Source organism: Polyodon spathula, chromosome 10 (genome assembly GCF_017654505.1).
Source record: "Polyodon spathula isolate WHYD16114869_AA chromosome 10, ASM1765450v1, whole genome shotgun sequence".
Taxonomy (NCBI): Eukaryota; Metazoa; Chordata; class Actinopteri; order Acipenseriformes; family Polyodontidae; genus Polyodon; species Polyodon spathula.
Window position 1 is genome coordinate 337,846 of NC_054543.1, and position 21,508 is coordinate 359,353.

Here is a 21,508-nt window from a genome sequence, read left to right on the forward strand (position 1 = left end):
CTCTGTACTGGTATTCAAGGTGTATAGCACTGTCTGGTATTGAAGGGGTAAAGCTGAGGGAACATGAAGCCACTTTTTCAGGAACAGTGGCTTGAAACCTGGTTCCAAGAGACTGGGAGACCTAGTCTCCTGAAACCAAGTTCCAAGCCATGAAGTGGCTTTGTGTTCCTCAGTTTAAGATTAAGATATTAATTGATGATTGCTTACAGTCCGCTTCCAGAGAGCCTTATTTATGTATGTATTTATTTATTTGGCAAATGCCTTTATCCAAGGCGACTTACTGCATTACAGGGCAATGCAGGGCTACATTGCAAGCTTAATATTTAAATACAGTGTAGTGTACAGTAAGTGCAAATAATACTACAGTACAATATGAACTAAAATGCACCAAGTTAGGATTCCAGCACGTTATATCTACAGTGAGATCAAGGAGACCTTGCTGGGTGACTGTGGTCCAATCCATGTCTATTTAGGGGCAGCCAAGAGCTTATTGTCTATATAGAGGAGGATGATTTCAGTCATTTAAAAGCCATTCTGTGCTATACCTTTAAGAAATCCTCGCCGGACTGCCGGTGTGGAAGTGCGCGTGCGCAGTTTCCCTGTCAACGAAGAACAAAAACAAAGAGGAGCAGTTGAAATTTGCCGTAAAGGTGAGGAAAATGTTTTTTGTGATTTTTATGTCAGCCTTTCAGTGAAGAAACTATTTTTTTCGACGCTGGTGTTTTAAAATAAGTCGTTTTGGATGAAATGAAAAGCCGGAGCTGTGTTCTGTTTCTCGGGGTTGGCCGGTTGTAACCAGTCTGATCTGGCTTGTTGCGGCTGCGCAGTTGGTGTAAACAGGAAGAAGCAGCGCGAGCGGAGAGGGTACACAGGGAAAGAGAGGAAAACACAGAAATATAAAAAAAAGAAAAATAACCCAAAAGAGCGAAAAACCGGCACTTCAGCTCCTGACATAGCAACCGAAAATCATACTGGACAGTAGAGTAAGACACCGAGAAGCGGCAACGTTGCATTTTGAGATTTTTTTTTTTAAACCATCTGCATTATATAATTATATTAATAAATTCAAGCGTTATACAACTGAGCATTTAGAGAAAAAAAATCCTATTTCAATCGAAAGCGAAGACCGCAAAATCTAAACTGTGTTATATCTCTCTGTAGTTTAACCTAGCTAATCTAAACTGTGTTATATCTCTCCGTAGTTTAACCTAGCTAATCTAAACTGTGTTATATCTCTCCGTAGTTTAACCTAGCTAATCTAAACTGTGTTATATCTCTCCGTAGTTTAACCTAGCTAATCTAAACTGTGTTATATCTCTCCGTAGTTTAACCTAGCTAATCTAAACTGTGTTATATCTCTCAGTAGTTTAACCTAGCTAATCTAAACTGTGTTATCTCTCTCAGTAGTTTAACCTAGCTAATCTAAACTGTGTTATATCTCTCTGTAGTTTAACCTAGCTAATCTAAACTGTGTTATATCTCTCAGTAGTTTAACCTAGCTAATCTAAACTGTGTTATATCTCTCTGTAGTTTAACCTAGCTAATCTAAACTGTGTTATATCTCTCAGTAGTTTAACCTAGCTAATCTAAACTGTTACCTCTCTCAGTAGTTTAACCTAGCTAATCTAAACTGTGTTATCTCTCTCAGTAGTTTAACCTAGCTAATCTAAACTGTGTTATACCTCTCCGTAGTTTAACCTAGCTAATCTAAACTGTTATCTGTCTCAGTAGTTTAACCTAGCTAATCTAAACTGTGTTATATCTCTCCGTAGTTTAACCTAGCTAATCTAAACTGTTATCTCTCTCAGTAGTTTAACCTAGCTAATCTAAACTGTGTTATATCTCTCAGTAGTTTAACCTAGCTAATCTAAACTGTGTTATATCTCTCCGTAGTTTAACCTAGCTAATCTAAACTGTTATCTCTCTCAGTAGTTTAACCTAGCTAATTCCCTCAGTAATATACACCTTGCAGTACATTTCGTGTCGATATTACGTGTTAAGCGGTAAAGATTCGTTTTGGACTGATTTAGGATTAGCTATTAAATAGTGTGTATTTGCATACATCGATTATTGTGTATACCAAAATGGTTCAAGAGCAGAGGCAGAACGATGAGAAGACTACGGAGGGGGAGCCCAGCCACAGCCCAAGCCCGGTACCGGTGGACGGGACCGCAATCCTGGCAGACTCGGTGGCAGCGGCGCCCCAAGCTGAGACCGCAGGCCTCAGGAAATTTATCAGCGGCGTGGTGGAGGGTAAGCAGAAGCATGTGTGGTGGCAGTTTACTGTAAACACTAACACAGGGTACACTAACACAGGGTACGCACAGTGCTGCGTAGATCGGGGTGCATTTATCACCATTGCATTAAAATCAACACAACGGTTCAGTAACACGTGTGCATGTGTAGTGTGTGTTAATATTGATGCTAGAAACATTGGGGTGGTATGTATGGTTAGGTAAGTATATCTCGTTGCAAAATGTGTCAATGTTCTAGTTACAAGTGGATTGGCTTATTTTGTGTGTATTTTTGTATGCTCTGTTAGTCAATGTGTAATATGCACTGTGCGTGTGTTCCTCATACCTGTGTGTTCTTTCCTGGATAAATTCCCTTGTAACAAGATGAGTAGTTTCAGTTGGTTTATCCAGGTTATATGTATGTGAATTAATTTCATTAATTGATAGTTTTTCTAAGTGAAATGCATTGTTGAGCTTCCTCTCGAAAGTACTTGTGTTCACTGTCTCGACATCTTCAGCTAGCATCCTGTTCAGCCATTTTGTTGCAGGTGTTTTTCCTGAATAAATGTACAGTCACTATGATTGTAATCTAGTGTTAAAGGAGGTGCCTTTGTATTTTCTTCTCTTGTAACACCTGGTCTACATGTTTGACTTCGCCAGTACAATATCTTGAAGCAGCTCGTTTATTGCATATAGATCAGTACTGTGTATTTACATTTGTACAGTACTTTAAAGCAGATGTGCGTTGTCCTGCTGTAAGGGTTATGCAATCGTACCTGCCAGTCTGTTTGATTAGTGAAAGAAACTGTACAAGTAGTTAAACTGTGAAGGGAGAGTAAGAAAAGTAGGTCAGGTATGTAATTATACTCTTGCACATTTTGATTATACATTTGTCTGCATTGCAAACTACAGTGTGAGATTTTCACATTTTACTAGGATTGTCTGGCCATTGTGTTCTCTTGTCAGTGGATGTATTTTATCAAAAATTAATGCGCGTATATAGAAATTACAAAAAATGAATGCAGTTTATGGAATTCCCCCTGTTAGAACGGTCTCTACCTTGAATTACTCGGTGCCCAGCCTGCAGTACTTTATGCCAGAGCCACATAAACTGAAGGGGCTGCATTACTGGTGTCAGTGTTTTCAATGTGGGAATGTGGCTATTCAGAGGCATTCCATGTTGATCATATTCTTATTTTTTTGCATAGGATTCTATGGTCGACCATGGACTATGGAGCAAAGAAAAGAGCTTTTCAGGAGGTAATGGCATGCCTTTTTTTCTTTATTTCTAAAAGAAAAGGCTTACAGATGTGTCCTTGTCACAAGTGTGCATTCTAATGGTGTTGCAAAGTATTGAACTGGTACACCAGTGAGCACTGTATGCTGCAAGGACAAACCATTTTTACATTTCTTGCAGAAGTTTCTAATTTGCCTTGGTTTACAAATTCTACACTTAATTATTTGTTTTTACACAGGCTACAGAAATGGGGGTTAAATACTTACCTTTATGCTCCAAAGGATGACTACAAACACAGAGTGTTTTGGAGAGAAATGTACTCTGTTGAAGAAGCAGGTAAGTCCACTGATAACCAGCACAATTGAGATCTGTATGTTAGTGCTGCACGAATGGATTACTGGGATTGAGCTCTCCACAGAAATCAGGTGCTGACAATCAGGTGGGCATCATTGGTGTAACTTACCAAGTGAAGAAACCGCTGCTTGGATTTGTGGTGATCGCTGCTTTTCTTGACTCTGTGGAGAACAGCAGCCCACACAAACCCAAGCTGTTTCTTCACTTGTTTCACTTGGCATGGTTAATTAGCCCAGTTGGTACCAATGACCCTGACCTGTAGAGAGTGCAGTCCAAATAATTGAATAATTTGTTTGTGCAGCTCTGCCACATGCTCTGTGCATTTATGGATGTTGTATTTATACTGGAAGGTTACTGTGCAATCTGAAATTTGTTGCAAAGTCCAGTGAAATAGAATCCACATAGTGCCCCTGTGGTAATGTGTGCATGGGACATGCTGTGGTATAGGTGACCATGCCCTGCTTCTTCACTGTACTGGCAGACCTCTGTAATGCAGTGTTTAAATCCCTGTACTTGTATTTCTTTATCTTTAAGAGCAACTCATGACCCTTATCTCTGCGGCAAAAGAATATGGAATTGAGTTCATCTATGCCATCTCGCCAGGGCTCGATATCACATTTTCCAACCAGAAAGAAGTTGTAACTTTGAAAAGGAAGTTAGATCAGGTTAGTAATTATCATCTTTTAGTAAGTGTGTCATTTTTTTCTGTTGCTTGGATTAACCCATCTGGGTTTATGTAGCTTCCGAATACATTCTCATACACAATACCCCATGCACTTTTCTCAGTATATTGTTGCTGTTAAAGTATTCCGGATAAGAATCATTTGTAATGAAGACCTAGAATGAATGTCTTGCACCAAAATAAAGTATACCATGTTTGCTTTTGCTGGTCATTATGTATGTGCTGTGTTTTCATATTGTGTGGAATAAGCAAACTAGAAAAAATATATATATATATATATATATATATATATATATATATATATATATATATATATATATATATATATTAGTACCAGTCAAAAGTTTGAGTACACCTGGCTAAAACCAGGTTTTTCATGATTATCTTTACTTTTAACTGTATAAACTTGTCTATAAACACTTAATATTTAATTATATGATACATGTACTTATATAAACTGATGATCATAAGTGAATTGCATTCAAAAATGTAATTTTTAAATGAAAATGTAAATCTTGTCAATTTCAATGAAATGGTCACCCAAAGCAAGGGGATTTCAGTGTGAAGCCCAAGTCAGTTAAAAGTCTGAAGTGTGTATAACATTGTTAGAACACTGGCCTAAGTATAAAAGTGTGTTTGTTAGATGTTCTCTGCGTTTAACTAGCATGTTACCTAATTAATCTTTTGTCACCAATTATTGTTAACAGGTGAGGGTCCATGATTACTATAAATATAGGTAGCATAGGCACAAGTTTGTCATTCCTGAATGTAAGGGAGCAGAAAATGGCAAAATATGCTCAGTTAAGCAAAGAAAATCACAAGAACTTTGCAAGTGTCTGTAACTGCTGTGGCCAAGACCATCAAATGATTCGAAGAAATTGGCACTCATGAGGACCGAACAAGTCAGACAGGCCAAGGGTGACCTCAGAATCAGTGAACAAGTTCATTCGAGTCACAAGTCTGCCAAACCAGCGATTAACTACCCCTGAAATAGAAGCTCAGCTAAATGCTACTAGAAGTACAGATGTTTCAACATCAACTGTTCAGAGGAGATTGCGTGAAGCTGGCTTAACTGGAAGAATTGCTGCAAAGAAACCATTGTGAAGAGTGCAGAATAAGAGGAAGAGACTTGCCTGGGCCAAAAAACACAGAAACTGGACATTTGATGAGTGGAAGTCGGTCTTATGGACCAATTAGTCAAAATTTGAAATATTTGGGTCCAACCACCGAGTATTTGTAAGACGCAGAGAGGGTGAGCCCATGAGTTCTGCATGTGTGGTTCTCACTGTCAAGCATGGAGAAGGCAGGGTCATTATCTGGGGTTGTTTTGCTGGTGACAGAGTTGGTGATCTTTACCAAATCCATGGCAAGCTCAACCAGCATGGCTATCATAGCATACTTCAGAGGCATGCCATTCCATGAGGATTATGGCTAGTTGGGAAGTCCTTCATTCTTCAGCAAGATAATGACCTGAGACACACATCAAAGTTGTGCAAGAACTATCTGGCGAAGAAGGAAAGTGAATGACAACTCAGTCTGATGACTTGGCCTGCCCGGTCTCCAGACCTCAATCCCATAGAACTTGTATGGGACGAACTGGACAGAAGAGTCAAAGCAAAGCTACCCACAAGTGCCCTACATCTCTGGGAATTACTGCAGAAGAGCTGGGAAAACATGTCGGGTAATTTCCTGCTGCAGCTTAACTGAATGCCTCGAGTTTGTGAGGCTGTTATTAAGGCAAAGGGTGTCTATTTTGAGGAATCCAAGATTTAGAGACAATTAAAATTTTCTTGAACATTGCTTTGATACTCCTTTTATGTTTTTTGTTTTATATATTGTAACATTTGTTTTCATTTTCAAGTATTTACAGAAATGTATACGACGTAAAACGTTGTCAGTTATGAAAAAAACCTAGTTTCCAGCAAGTGTACTCAAACTTTTGACTGGTGTGTGTGTGTGTGTGTGTGTGTGTGTGTGTGTATATATATATATATATATATATATATATATATATATATATATATATATATATATATAGTATGTGTGTGTGTGTGTGTGTGTATATATATATATATATATATATATATATAATGTGTGTGTGTCTATATATCTCATAAAATACATATGTGCACTGTGGGTAGAGTTTCTTTGATAATTCCTATTGATGAATTGCTGTTTTAAGATTAAGCATTGTTTATCCTTCTCTAACCAGATTTCCCAGTTTGGCTGCAAGTCTTTTGCCTTACTGTTTGATGATATTGAGCACAATATATGCCCAGCAGACAAGGAAGTGTTCAGCTCATTTGCACATGCCCAGGTCTCCCTGACTAATGAGATCTTCCAGTACTTGGGAGAACCTGAAACTTTCTTGTTCTGCCCTACCGGTAACCAAGAATAATTTCTTTCTTTCTTTCTTTTTGTATAACATTATATAATTACAACAACTAAAGTCTGTTTGAACTGTTTCTGTTTTTTGTTAAATGCAGAATACTGTGGAACTTTCTGCTATCCAAATGTTTCCCAGTCACCGTATTTGCTAACAGTTGGTGAGAAGTTGTTACCTGGAATCGATGTGCTATGGACAGGTGGGGTTATCTTTAAGAACGACATGTAAAATAGTGTTTTGTACTGTAATCAAGTGTCTTGGCACTGTAGTATCACAAGTATCAGTAGTAACGCCATTCCACAATTTATTTAGTTTAAGACACGCTATTGAATTAGTTACCTTAGAGTTCGCTAAAATTACTTTGTGCTCAAAGAGTTAAGTCTTAATGAAGTGACTGTTGTATGTTTTTTTGTTATTTATAGGTTGCAGCAGTGAAAGATCTGTGCATTTATGTAACTGATGAACCACTTTCTGTTCTCAGGTCCCAAGGTTGTATCTAAAGATATCACAGTGGAGTCCATTGAAGAGGTATCCAGAATTTTAAAGAGAGCTCCAGTTATATGGGACAATATCCATGCCAATGACTACGACCAAAAGAGGCTGTTCCTTGGTCCCTTTAAGGGCCGGTCAACAGAGCTCATCCCCAGGCTGAAGGGTGTGTTGACCAACCCCAACTGTGAATTTGAGACCAACTTTGTGGCCATCCATACACTGGCAACCTGGTACAAATCCAACATGAACGGAGTCCGAAAAGATGTTGTCATGAGTAAGTCGTTTGTTTGAAGACTGTGTAGTATTTCATTGGCTCTGAATATCTTAGAATAAATCCCTGCGATCTGCTCATCTTTCAGGTGACAGTGAGGACAGTACAGTATCTATTCAGATTAAGCTGGAGAATGAAGGAAGCGATGAAGAAATCGAAACGGATATGCTGTACAGTCCACAGCTGGCACTGAAGCTTGCCCTGCAAGAATGGCTGGGGGAGTTTGGAGTGCCTCATCTGTACAACAGTAAGTCAAGTGGGCTTTAGTGGAGGAGGAGGGTGTGAAAGCAAGTGGCAGAATCTGTTTACTTTTTATATTCAAAAGAATACTAAATCAATTCACTGTATTTAAATATAATCCAGTTTGTCAAGAGTATTTGCTCAGTGTAAGTATTGAAAATGACATCTCATTTTTACTAAGGAGTTGCGCAAGACAGCAGCACATACTATTTCATACCACATCTTTCAAGAGCTACAGTGTGCAATAAAAACAGTAATTGGCACAGAAACCACTTGTGATGTTATTTTTGTATTCCATGTCAGTTAAATGTTGCTTGCATGTGTTTTGATAATCAGGTCGGCAGGTCCCTCACAGTGGAGCAAAGAGCACTGCTATTGATGTGGCATCTCTGGTAACGCCAAACCTGGGTTCCTCGACAACGGTTAGCACCGTTTACCAGCAGCCAATCATGAGCCAAGCAACAGCTCTAAGTGAAGAGCCCCTCCCCCAGAGCAAGGTAGAGGATGAGGAGGTGGAGGATGAGGAAGAGAAGAAGGAGCAGCTGCTGCTTCAGTCTGACGAAGAACCCATGGAGATGGTTCTAGAGAAACAGGATGAGCCAGATACCAAGAATGTCAACCAGATCCTGACTGAGATTGTCAAGGCCAAGATGACCGAGGAGCTGAAGCCCATGGACACAGACAAGGAGAGCAGTGCAGAGTCCAAGTCCCCCGAGATGTCTATTCAGGAGGACTCTGGGAGTGACATTGCACCAATGCAAACAGATGAACAGCTGAACAAAGAGATGTTTGTGCCGGGCCCCAATGAGAAGCCTCTGTACAGCGCAGAGGCGCTGACCCTCGAAGATCTGACCCTGCTGGCAGAACTCTTCTACCTGCCCTATGAACACGGGCCCAAAGCTGTGCAGATGCTCAAAGAATTCAACTGGCTGAGAGCCAACAGCAGTGTGGTCAGTGTCAATTCCAAAGGGAAGGAGCCGCAGAAAGTAAACACACACACATATATATAAATATATATATAACAAAAGTGATGGGCATGAGTTGTTGTTGTTGATTCTTCTTAAAATAGAAACTAAATGAAAATCTGTTTTTATAATAAGTCAAAATAATCTTACAAAGTCTAAATTTATAACCCTGTTCCTTTGCAGGTCAGTGAATGGCGTGCCCGAGCAGAGAAGTTTGAGGAGATGTGCTGTTCAGTGATTCAGATGTTCACACGCCTCTCCAACTCTGCCAACAGGACCATTCTCTATGATTTGTATCCCTACATTTGGGATATTAAGAGTATCATCTCAATGGTGAAGTCCTTTGTTCAGTGGTTAGGTAGGTACAATGAAGGATAGCACCCCACTGGTAAAAGTTGGCCTTTGTTTTAATTGATTAGCCCAAAAAATACAAATAAAGCCCAGTTTGGGATTCAACTTTTGTTTTTGCTTCACTGGAACACACAGACTTTTTATTACATGTTCTTACCTAACCAGGCGTATATAGCTCTGCTTTTTCATATACACGAGGCAGATTAACTTCCACTGGTATGTGGACTGAGCATCTACACACATCTATACACTCAGTAGAGCTCATTAGCATTTCTTGGGCTAATGCGTTCAGTAAGAAACGTAAATACAGAATGCTGTTGTTTGGACTTTGTCTTGATGTGTGTCTTTCTTTTGCGCCTGACTGGATGCAGACTGCAGTGTTGGCTTACCCTAGTCTTTATTAGTTCCCCAACTCAACCATGCTATTCTGTTCTACATATAAACAGAGCTGTATGTCTTTTGTAATCATCTGGACTCCGGTGGGTGACACTCCAGTGGTCCTGCTGCTTGCTGTGTGTCTTGTGACATCATTGCTGACTTTATACAGTAGCATCTGCTGCCACCTCTCTGTTAAGGGCCCTGGTCATGAAGGAAAGTCGATCCATTCTAGTCCAGCGCGCATGCAAGCTTCAAATAGAAGGCTCTGTAAGGCTATTCTGGTGCAAACAATATAGTGTATATATAGGGTGGGCTTTTATTGAACTAAGTCACTTTGTTTTCTCATACAAAGAGAAACCATTGGTGGTGTAATTACAGCAGTGGTTGAGCACATGAGAAATGTAATCAACTGACTGGTCACTGCTGTGTTTCTAGTAAATCAGTGGGTGTTTGTAAAAGTAGTTTTCACTGTTTGACGGCACCAGCATGGCCTGGGTTACACAAGTAAGCTCATTTCATTTGCAGGTGTCTCTCCAGCTGTAAGGAAAGCTGTCCACATTCTTTTACTTGCACAGCAGGCAGCAACAAACTACTGGTGGGAGCACTGCTAAAAACTGAACTGTGTAGATTTAAAAAGGGAATGGGGGCTTGAGGTGGGCAACTGGCAGATTCTTCATAAGAAAACAGAAAGCACAAACATACAGGAGATAAAGAACATGTACATGTATATACCAGGACATGATGCACTTTACTGTTCATCCCTGCATGAGTGCAAACCTGCCTTGTTGCCCATACCCAGATCTGAGAGGCAGCATGACTTGCATGTCATTAAATACAAGTCAGCATACCCCGGCTTTTTTTTTTTTTTTCCCCTCCCAATTTGAAATAGCGAATTGTATTTTAGGCTCAGCTCTCTGCTGACACCCTCGTGCTGACTCGGGAGCGGTGTAGACGAACACATGCTGTCATTCGAAACGTGTGTCGTCAGCCGTCCGCTTCTTTTCACTCTACTGGCCCGCCATGCAGCCAACTCAGGGCTACAGTGTCAGAGGACAACGTAGCTCTGGGCAGCTACGAGGGTCTCTGGTGTGTTGTGAGCCGAGGACTCCCTGGCTGACCTAAGCCCAACCTCCCCCCCCCCAATTGGCACTCAGCCAATTGTGCGCCACCCCCTAGGAACTCCCGTCCATGATCTACAGTGGGATAGGCTGGACTCGAACCAGCGACCTCCAGATTCGGGGAAACCCCTGTTTTGATTTCTTTTGACCTCACTTGAGGAATCTTTTCATAAGGAAGCTGTCTTTAGATCACTGCCGTTGGTCTTGGGATTGGTTAATGCCGTAGGGTGACTTCCAAGTTGCTAAATCATATATTGATTCCTGCTGACGTTTTGAGGAAATTCCACCCAATCATTAAAGGGAATGTATGGACCAGTTTTATTTGCAGACAGGTGGTATGCACCACCACAGTTAACTAACTGATAACCAAGGTTGTTTTGTTGTCAACCTACACACTGCATCTTCAGGTTCTGCTAAGTTGTTCACCTCTGCCATTTAAAAGGGGTTAGACACTCCTATGCAATTATAATCTTAAAACAGTGCAGTCCGCAGTCTGGTCTGGCTTTGTAATATGAACCATTACTAATGACCTCTTCTGTTGTCTTCTCCCTTCACTACACACAGATGGAAGAATGCTCTTCACAAGTTTCTACTGCCATTGGATCTACAGTGGCAGATGTACGCAGCGTGCTGCCACTATATGTTTCATTTTTTACATTAAAATAATCGCGTTTTTAGAAATGAATTTCTAAATGTAACGGACAGTGTTGTGTGATTCACTGCATCACAGATTATGTCCCCTGTCAGTGAGATGAGAAGAGGTTAAAAGCTCTAAAACAACTACTGTAAAAGGGCTGAGTGATGGTTGGGAACCAGCGACCTGCACACTGCAAGCGGGCGTCTTAACCACAGTGCAGAAGAGCCAGGTTCACCTGCATTCGTGGTTAGAGCTTTTAAGCTTGCCTCATCTCACTGACGGGACAGAATCTGTAACGACAGAACAACAGTGTATCACCACACTGCCCGGCACACTCGTACAGCGTATTTCAGGGAGCTCAGGAGGTGTATGCGTTGCGAATGAAGTCACATTTGCGCAGCGAAATCTAAAGTAATAAGGATTGTTAATGTTTTTTTCCATTGATCCAGCTTCTCTAACTTGTTTTTTTATTCTGTTGATAGGCTTAATGAGCTTGTTTGGCTGCACCCCCGAATGCGATTGATAAAAGGAATTCATGAATATGGCTTTAGCTTTTACTTCTTGAAAGTAATAGCTTTTCTAATTTTAATTATTAGATTTAACAAAATAAAAAAACAGCAGTGCAAAACTTTACATTTTAAAGTATATACTGCAAATATTGAGGATTAAATGAATACATTTAAACTGTTTTTGAATTCCTTAAACGAGTGCATCTTGGGACTGTGCCTTTCAAGCTAAATGGAGGATGTGCTGGTGAAAGAAAGATCTCACTGATGCACTCGCTGTCCTCTCTGCGCTCGCTGCACATGTCCTGTCACATGAGTTTAATAAGCAACCCGGCCCCATTTAAAACAAACATTTAAAGCAAAACAAAGCTAAGTTGAAGCTATATATTGGAAATGACTTGTACCTTTTTAAGATACAGTAGAAGTATGAGGGGTGTTAAAACTTAAGTCATCTGACAAGACAACAATAAATAAATAAAATGTGACTTCAAAAAAAGTGTGTTTCTGCTTGGGGCTGTAACAATGCCAGTACCAGTATGTTTAACATGTGTCTGGACAGTCGAGTCTGCGATGAATGAATGGACCACTGTCCATTGCAGGCCCAGTCATCAAAGTATTTGCGAAGGTGACTTCATGTTGCTCTACATACTGTAGATGTTTAATAAAATGATGCAGGATGAAAAATAATTGGACACAATCTGTTTACATTTTAAAAAGGTACTTTTGTTGTTTAGTTGTTACAACCCCAGGAGTTTCTGCTTTCGCAAAGCTAGATTAGTGTGTTTTATTTTCTTGTTTCTTTTTGTGTTCTTTTATTTTGGAGTGCTTGAATAGAGACCCCTCCCCCACCAGCACTGCCGTACCCCCTGTTCCTTCAGAAAACCCCCCTCATGTAATGTTCTCCGCTTGGATCTGATCAACAGGGTGTCGTAGTCAGTCGTCAGCACAGTTCTTAAGTGGAGACCAAGAGCCTTGGGCATTTAGAGGCGGTCTAGCGGGAGAGTTCCAGGTATCAATATATCCAATTCACAGCTGATTGTTGCAACAAAAACACCTCTACATTGGTGTAGATATGAAAGGGTTGGTCTGTTATAGGTGTGCTTGCTTAGAGAGAACAATATTTGTTTTAACCTTTTCCCTCTTCACCTATATAGCAAATAGGTTTGTTTCCCTTAACTGATGTATGAGGAGTGGCACACAGACCTTTCTTTGTAATTCAGAAGATACTTTAAAATTCAATATTGGGTTGAAATCTGTAACAATTCCAACTTTGCTAAAAGGTCAATTAGGGGGAAAGGGTTAAATACATTTATACATTTTTTTTGAAAATCACTTGCGTTTGGGCTAGGACCAGTCAGAATATTCGAGTGATCGAGTATTCTAAATAAAGTTACTACTTAAATACTTTGATCAAGTTTTGAATACTCGTTCATTTCTAAAACAAATGGAAAATTGTGCTAACTACACCCGAAAAAACTTGGCACAGTATTTGAGAGGAGGAAGTTAAAAGTGATCAGCCACTACAATTCTCCCCTCGCTGATAACTAACAGGAGGCAGGCGCACTTCAATACCTAGCACTGCTACTGGCTAAGTGAGTACATGAGCAATGAAACTGGCTTCTTAAAGTGTTTTGAAAAACGAGACCACCATGCAGTGTAATCTCTGCAGCACAAGTGTTTAGTATCGTAAATCAACAACTCTAAAATGCAGTTGCCCGTCTGGTGCTTTAGAAGAACACAGAATATAGCAAAAAACAAGCAAGCATCTTTTACTTGCACAGTGGAGGTGATGTCATGCATCATGGGCTGAAAGAAAAAGGCAATTTTGTTTAGTTTTAGTTTTTTGTATGTTAAAAGTTAACTTTTAATTTGGATTTTAATTGCAAACTCCCCGGGCAATGTTAAGCCTTTGTTTGAGTTCTGGTATTACCTACTGATATCTGCTTGATTCCAGAATGAGACTTTTTAAAATGATTCTTATATTATGGAATCAGCAAGTATGGGTACAGTGCATCTCTTTTTTTTATGTTCAGTGTTATAGCATCGATGTTATTGAGCAAACCTATTTTGTTGTGCTTTGTTAGTAAGCAGTCATGTTGTGTGTTTTGTACGAGTGGTCAAAGCGTGTTAAATATGCAGTTGAACGTTTGAAGGCCCTTTATATAAAGTTCTGTGTTTTTATAGTTAAAACCCCTCTGCTGTGTGTTATTATTTCTTACTTCTAGTTTAAATCGTACATTAGATACCTTAGATGATTCGTTGCTGTTACTGTAGATGTGTTTATCTATGCGTCCCTATGTGTGGTTATTGCTAATACGTTCTAGGGACCTGTCACTCTTATGAGTAGTTAGAGGTCGGGTATTCAAAACTTTTATTCTTGGTATATTCGAATATCTTATTCGAAATTCCCACCCCTAGTTTGGGCCTGTTTTTGTTATCAGCAAAACTAATGTGAAGGTTTATTTCTTTCAGTGACTGCCCAAAGGAGATGTTACATTTCCCATGCGCCAGCAAAAGCGCAGCGTGTTTCACGTGACATCTCATTTCTTTGCAGGTAGCACAGCGCTCGGTACACCCTCTCCCCTCGTGCGCTAGCATGCAACTTGATGCGCATGCGTGCTCACTGCAACTTCGCCTATTTACACAAATATTTAATAAATAATAGCTTTTTTTTAAAAAAGCTCCATGATCAAAATTTAAACAACAAAAAAAATGCAACCGCTTTCTCTCCTAAAGATCCCAAATATTAAAATACACCAGAAAAAAAAAAGGCTTATAGCATGCTTGTAGTACAGGATGAGTGTGTAGTATCCAGTGTTTTAAAAACTTTGTCTGCTTGCAAAAACAAAGCCATAATGTTGAGATTATGAGCCTGTAAAATGAATGTGTGAATGAGCTTGCATTGTTTTGTGTTGCTGAAGTTTTCCCATGGAGTTTTTCTTCACCCCTCCCTGCACTAGCACTTCTCTTCACAGGAATGCTGGCGCGTGCGAATTGCAATGCCCAGCTTTTGGGAACACACATCTCCTTTAGCCAGTTAGCCCCTTTTCAGACCAAGCCTCTCCTGTCACATTCAAATTAGAATTGTTGTCTGCTTTTGTATATATAGCTTCAAAGAAGTAAAATACAAGTGTTCAAATTTGCTATTGACGGTACACTCTGAAACACACACAATCAAATCAGTTCTCGTTGTTTCGTTGTGTATAAACTGGTTAGTTTGGGCAGCTCTTATTGTAGACAATGGAAGCTGTCTTTTGGGCATTTGGTGTGTAGCTCTCTAGCAAATCAATTGAATTGTAAAATCCAATTTTGCAGCATAGACTGGTGATGGTTCTTTGAGTTTGTGACTCGCTCAATAATTTGTATTTAATCTCCACAGCGATTGTTGCCAATTGACGGGGCAAATGATCTTTTTTACCAGCCACCCCCTGCAATGCCAACCTCCAAAATCTATTCCATAAGACCATATTTTCCAGAAGATGAGGTCAGTATTGTAGTCCTTTCATAAAAACATGTACACATACTTGCCTTTAAACACAGTCCTCTGCCTGGTTTGTTAATGTGCCCCATAACATTGCTTATTTTGTGCTTGATTTATAGCCTGCTGTGTACAAGATCTGCAGAGAGATGTACAATGAAGACATGGAGGGGGTTCCTTTCCCTGAACAGCCTGATTTAATTGGAGATAGGCAAGCCATTGAGAGAGAATATAAATAGAACTGGAGTCAGCACCACTTATTAACATCATAATCTGTAATCGCTGTTTCATTGTGTTTATCACTTATTATTATTAACAATGATAATATCATCTGCCTTTTTTAATGATGCTCTAAACGCTGTAGCCAAGCTGCTATGTGAAGATACATTGAAACAATAGATTCCAGTGAAAGTGTCAAATTACAATTTCAAGTGATGGTTTTATAATTGTATTATTAATAATGAAAATAAATCGTTAATTGCCAATTATCGATATGGAATATCGGAAATCTGAATTGTCCCAAAAAACCACAGTCGGTAGTATTGTTGTTTGTTTTATTATTTTTGAAAATAGTTACATTTTTATAGAATTACGAGTTTTCATCTTATAGGATAGTTTTACTGTTTGTTCTGATAGATCGGTACATTGATTGATCAATATTAAGGAAGATCTCTTTAGACCTTTTTAATGTTGTGATTGTGGTTCCCATCACAGGTTAGTGGGAGGATTTCTGACCCTCAGCCCAGACTATGGGTTTGTTCTAGAGGATAATGAGGGCATCTGTGGGTATGCTCTTGGCACAGTGGACGTCAAGCCGTTTGTGAAGAAGAGCAAGATGAGCTGGATCCCCAGCATGCAGGAGAAGTATAACAAGCCTGACTCTGAGAAGGACTTGTCTGAGGCAGAGGTCAGCAGCAATTCTGGACCTGGTCTTGTTTTTGTTTCTTTTCTCCCTCACACACAACATTGAATTTTCTTTTTCCACGTTTCAATTCAAACTTTGAGAAAGATGCCTCCTCCTTGCATCTCCAGTACAAATAAAATGTATTCACAAAACAGTGCCCCTCGTTAATGGCTTCCTGATTTATCTTCCCCTTGTTTTTGTAGAAAATGATGTTGAGTTTCCATGAGGAAGAGGAGGGCCTTCCCGAGTCATTTCTTAGTAATTTCCCCTCCCTGATTAAAGTGGATATTCATGGGAAGGTTACAGACCCTAGTGTCGCCAAGAGCATGATGGGTTGCCTCCTTTCCTCCATTAAAGCCAACGGTAGGTATTGAATCCATATTAATGTTCTGCAGCCTGTCTGCTGTGTTGCCATAGCTTAAAAAGCATCTTCTCTTGTATGAACATCGAGTCAGTACTTCATTGTCTTATGGGGTATTCTACAGTGACTGATAAGACTATATGGATTCACTCGCTCTCTTGTTGCCTCTTTTTCAGTCAGTATACCAGAAGGGTAAGGGTTGAGTTCCTGTTTGTATGTGTTTCACAGACCCTATGTTGTACTAATCTTGGACTGCTAGCCTTGTTTGGTTCTGAGAAGCCAGTTGTAAGTGTGTCACTGCAAGTCCAGGCATAATTCCCAAGGTTTCCAATCTGTATCTGCACCTGACACTTGGTAGTTTACTTTATGTTGTGTTAAATTCTTTTCCTTTTGTTCAGGGTCTCATGGTGCCTTTTGTGAAGTAAGGCAGAATGATAAGAGAATGCTGGACTTTTACAGCAAGCTGGGCTGCTTTGAAGTGGCAAAGATGGAAGGATTCCCAAAGGGTGTGATCCTCATGGGAAGGAGTCTGTGAACTATTCTGAAAGTGAATGAAGTGGTATAAAAATACATCAAGAGCTCTTGTGAATAGGCTGACGTTTGTGCTACCTTAACAAAAAGAAAATGTAACCCCCACATCAGGAGATGCCAAGGTAGCCTTTTTAATCATGCCCAACAATCCCAGAAAATAGATGGTAAATTAAGACTAGCTCCTGCTGCTTTGGCTTTCTTGTCTTGTCCAAGTAGCCTGGTTTGATAGTAAGATGCTACTACTAGCGTCATTCTGTCAAAGCATGCAAACAATTAAGAGCCATGAAGCCCCTTGACAGGTTTTTAAAGTTAGTACTACTTGCAGCAGACAAAAGGTAGACATACAGAAGGTAAGCTTCATAGACATGGGATGATTTTCAGCCATTCATTCTTCAGTAGTCTTGTCTGTTGTCCTTCCTGGAATAGCACAGGGAGGTCAGGTGTTCAGGGTCACAACTGCCTTCATCCTTCCAGATGTTCTTTCTGCTTGTGCCAAGTTTGAAAGCTGGATAGAGTTGAATAGTCAGCCTTTGCTGTTGAAGGGATTTTTTCCTCAAAGGCTCGGCAGCGACCAGTTGTCTCAAGTTTGGATTTGAATTCACTGGCTTCCAGCCTCCAGCTTTTTACTTTAAGCACCAGGTAAGCAAGGTTTCATTCTACACTTGTCTGATTTTGGAGTCTGACTCTCTTGCTTCACGAAGAACCAGAATGTGAGCCACAAGTGTGCTGGCTGACTTGATTTATGGTCAGCCTCAAGGAAGCCAACAAATGTGCATATGTGTGTTAATAATGGAATATACATGGACAGCATGGTGCTTATAATCCTGCTTTATCTGTGTTGGCAGTTGACAGTCCTTTTTAAATGTTTTGCATTTGTTTGTCTTCTTGAAACATGTTGAATTATTGACTCCCTTAATTTTTCATATCAGTAGTGCCAGCAGTGTCACAAAGAGCCACAGTAAGGCAAGTAGGAGGGGCTCAAGCACGAATAATGAAAGCAACCCTATAGAAATGTAATTCTAGGGATTAGCTTTCTGCTTACAAATCTTATTGGTGTTTTAATGTTTTATATTTAAGTGTATTTTGTTTTACTTCATCTTGTTGTTTTACATGTATGATTTAATAGATCCAGGAAAGCACTTACAATTGTCTTCAGAACTGGGTCTGACTCTTTCATTTTTTATTTTATTTAAGTGCTTGGAAACTTATTGTATATACAGGTATTTGCATTTCTGAAGAATTCAAAGTATATAAGGAACAGATGTGTTATGTAATATTGGTTGCCTTGTCATTCATAACTCATTAACCTGGTGGAATGAACTGCTGTGAAATCCGTTTTAAACAGAACAATCCTTGGTGAAGCAGTGTCTGTGCAAGAAGCATAACATGGAAGACACTGCCCATAGACGTCTGGGAGGGAGTTGTAAATGGTTTTGGTCAATCCAGAAATAGTGTTTTGAAAAGGGAAGACAGCCAATCTAGTTTAACACAATTTCTCCAAGCTTTCAGGTTTTATGGTATGAAAGAAAAGTTCAGTATTGTGACAACCTAACACATGCAGGAAACAGAAGTCACAATGTTCTTTTGTTCAAGAAGAATGTCCCCTGGGGCATTAACCCCAAACCCAATTGGAATCTACAACACCAAATTGCCCACCCACATGAGTGCAGTAGACATACGAAGAAGACAGAGTGTGTATATAACTAAACTATATTTAGTAACACATCTGCCTGTCCTCTTGTATTTCCTGAAGACTGCTCTTGTAGTCACTGTTATCATTGGCTTTGCTGTCTCCTAGCTCTTTGTTTTACAGAGTTACAGTTTCCAGCTTCATCTCATTTCACTTTTTGGATAAGTAAAGCATCCACATTTAAGAGCTCTGAAGGTTCGAGCTGCTAACGTGCAAGATCTGTAAATCCAGCTCTGTTCACAGCAACGTCTATGCAGGCAGTATTGCTTTCCTCCTCTAATCTGCATTCACAGTGATTGTTCATTCATCTGTTTACATTCTCTGGCTGCTTTTTTTGTGAAATGGGAAATGCTGTTTCATTGCATTTTTAGAAACTGATTCAGAGTATGTCATTTCAGTGAACAGCTGTAGCTGCACAGGAAATATGGTGTTTATACCTACAGCATTGCATTACATGTTGGGATGTTCTGTTTATTTTAGAACAGAGACGAGTTATGTAATACTTGTATGTAACTGAGATGGTTGGATACAAATAAAACCATTAAAATGACAACAAACAAATGTGTCTGTAATTAATGCAGAAGATGATTGTGCTGTGAGCATACAGATATTCTGTTTAACCCTGCAGAGTGAAAGCAAGGTGCCCTGCCTATAGAGTTGCACGTTACAACAATCCTGCAGTGTGGTGAAAATGTGCATTAGTAACGGATATAAAATGCAATTACATTTGTTAACCCTTTCAGTCCTGAATTTTTATTTTGAGCTTCTTTGAGTATACATGAGAACCTGACAAACGTTATTATACGTATATTTTTGTAAATGTGTCTTTAAAGTCCTGTCGGTACTTAAACTCTAAATGGTGCTAAAAGTACAGGAAAACAACTGGTCCATTCTTACTCAGGAGCCCCTGCAGTATGTAAGTTAATTGGGAGAGGGTCTCTCTTGGACTGGGGGGGGGGGGGGGGGGGGGGGCTGATGATGAAATAATAGGCTGGTGCTGTCAGGCTGTCTTGCTGTATAGATCTGTGGGCTAAATGGCAGACCTATTAAAAGGAATATCCAATAGATCATTCTAAGTTTATTCTGCTCAGATAAGGGAACTTTCCTGTATGTATATATATATACATATATATGTCATCACCAGATATGAATCCTGTTTTACGTTCATAAGTATTTTGAGTTTAAAAAAAAGAAATCAGATTCATTTTGTATGATGCATAATAAATATTTAACATTCATTGTTCAAAGTACAGCTTTTAAAGCAGATGAATCATTTTGTATTATAAATTAAATCAGTTAATAAATACTGTGTCTAACAATGCCTTTAATTAATGCTGTTTCTTCAGGTCTGTATGCGCTACTGGGACATTAAAAAATACCATTAACATCAGTGGTGTAGTCGAGCTGGAACGGCGTTTCACTACTTTTTTCAATAGGCAGAACCTTGACTTAAACTTTAAGAATAACTTTGAAGCATGTGCACCGATGAAGCAATCTCTTTTCCATGAGGAAATCGAAAGTCTTTCTGTACCATGTCATTGAATAGGCATTAAGATTCTCTACATGGCACTACTGATGGTCCTCGAATCAGAGTCTCTGTCTGCGGTAACCCACACCTATTTTAAATGTTTGCAGAGTCTTAAGAACATAAGAAAGATTACAAACGAGAGGAGACCATTCGGCCCATCTTGTTTGGTTGTTACTAGCTTATTGATCCCAGAATCTCATCAAGCAGCTTCTTGAAGGATCCCAGGGTGTCAGCTTCAACAACATTACTGGGGAGTTGGTTTCAGACTCCCACAATTCTCTGTGTGAAAAAGTGATTTTCTGTTCTGAATGCCCCTTTTGTCTAATCTCCATTTGTGACCCCTGGGCCTTGTTTCTTTTTTCAGGTTGAAAAAGTCCTCTGGGTCGACATTGTCAGTACCTTTTAGGATTTTGAATGCTTGAATCAGATTGCCACGTAGTCTTCTTTATTCAAGACTAAATAAATTAAATTATTTTAGCCTGTCTGCATGTAACATGCCTTTTAAACCCGGAATAATTCTTGTCGCTCTTCTTTGCACTCTTTCTAGAGCCGCAATATCCTTTTTGTAACGAGGTGACCAAAACTGAACACAATATTCTAGATGAGGTCTTACTAATGTATTGTAAAGTTTTAACATTACTTTCCTTGATTTTAAATTCAACACTTTTCACAATATATTCGAGCATCTTGTTGGCCTTTTTTTTTTATAACTTCCCCACATTGTCTAGATTAAGACATTTCTGAGTCAACATAAACTCCTAGGTCTTTTTCAGAGATTGCCTCTTCAATTTCAGTATCTCCCCAATAATATTTTTAATGCACATTTTTATTGCCTACATGCAGCATCTTACATGTTTCTCTATTAAAGGTCATTTGCCATGTGTCTGCCCAGTTCTGAATCTTGTCTAGATCATTTTGAATGACCTTTGCTGCTGCAACAGTGTTTGGCACGCCTCCTATTTTTGTGTTGTCTGCAAATTTAACAAGTTTGCTTACTATACCAGAATCTAAATCATTAATGTAGATTAGGAATAGCAGATGACCTAATACTGATCCCTATGTACTCCACTGGTTACCACACTCCATTCTGATGTTTCTTCTCTGATCAGTACTTTCTGTTTTCTACATGTTAACCACTCCTTAATCCATGTACATGCATTTCCAT

General features: G+C 39.5%; 1 protein-coding gene across 2 annotated transcripts; it reads left to right on the plus strand.

Moving 5' to 3' along the window:
• Positions 1-1,815: 1,815 nt before the first annotated feature.
• On the plus strand, positions 1,816-19,376 carry LOC121321684 (protein O-GlcNAcase-like). 2 transcript variants are annotated; one of them, XM_041260679.1, is made up of 16 exons: positions 1,816-2,253; positions 3,443-3,494; positions 3,710-3,807; positions 4,360-4,490; positions 6,720-6,891; positions 6,994-7,092; positions 7,375-7,659; positions 7,745-7,903; positions 8,233-8,882; positions 9,045-9,219; positions 12,775-12,860; positions 15,231-15,335; positions 15,452-15,540; positions 16,044-16,236; positions 16,437-16,596; positions 16,993-19,376. In XM_041260679.1, exons 1-16 carry the CDS (start codon positions 2,085-2,087, stop codon positions 17,127-17,129), a joined length of 2,760 nt encoding a protein of 919 aa, XP_041116613.1. In that variant the 5' UTR covers positions 1,816-2,084; the 3' UTR covers positions 17,130-19,376. The 2 variants fall into 2 exon arrangements, with proteins under 2 accessions (XP_041116613.1, XP_041116614.1); XM_041260680.1 differs by having other exon boundaries at positions 8,233-8,846.
• Positions 19,377-21,508: the final 2,132 nt, after the last annotated feature.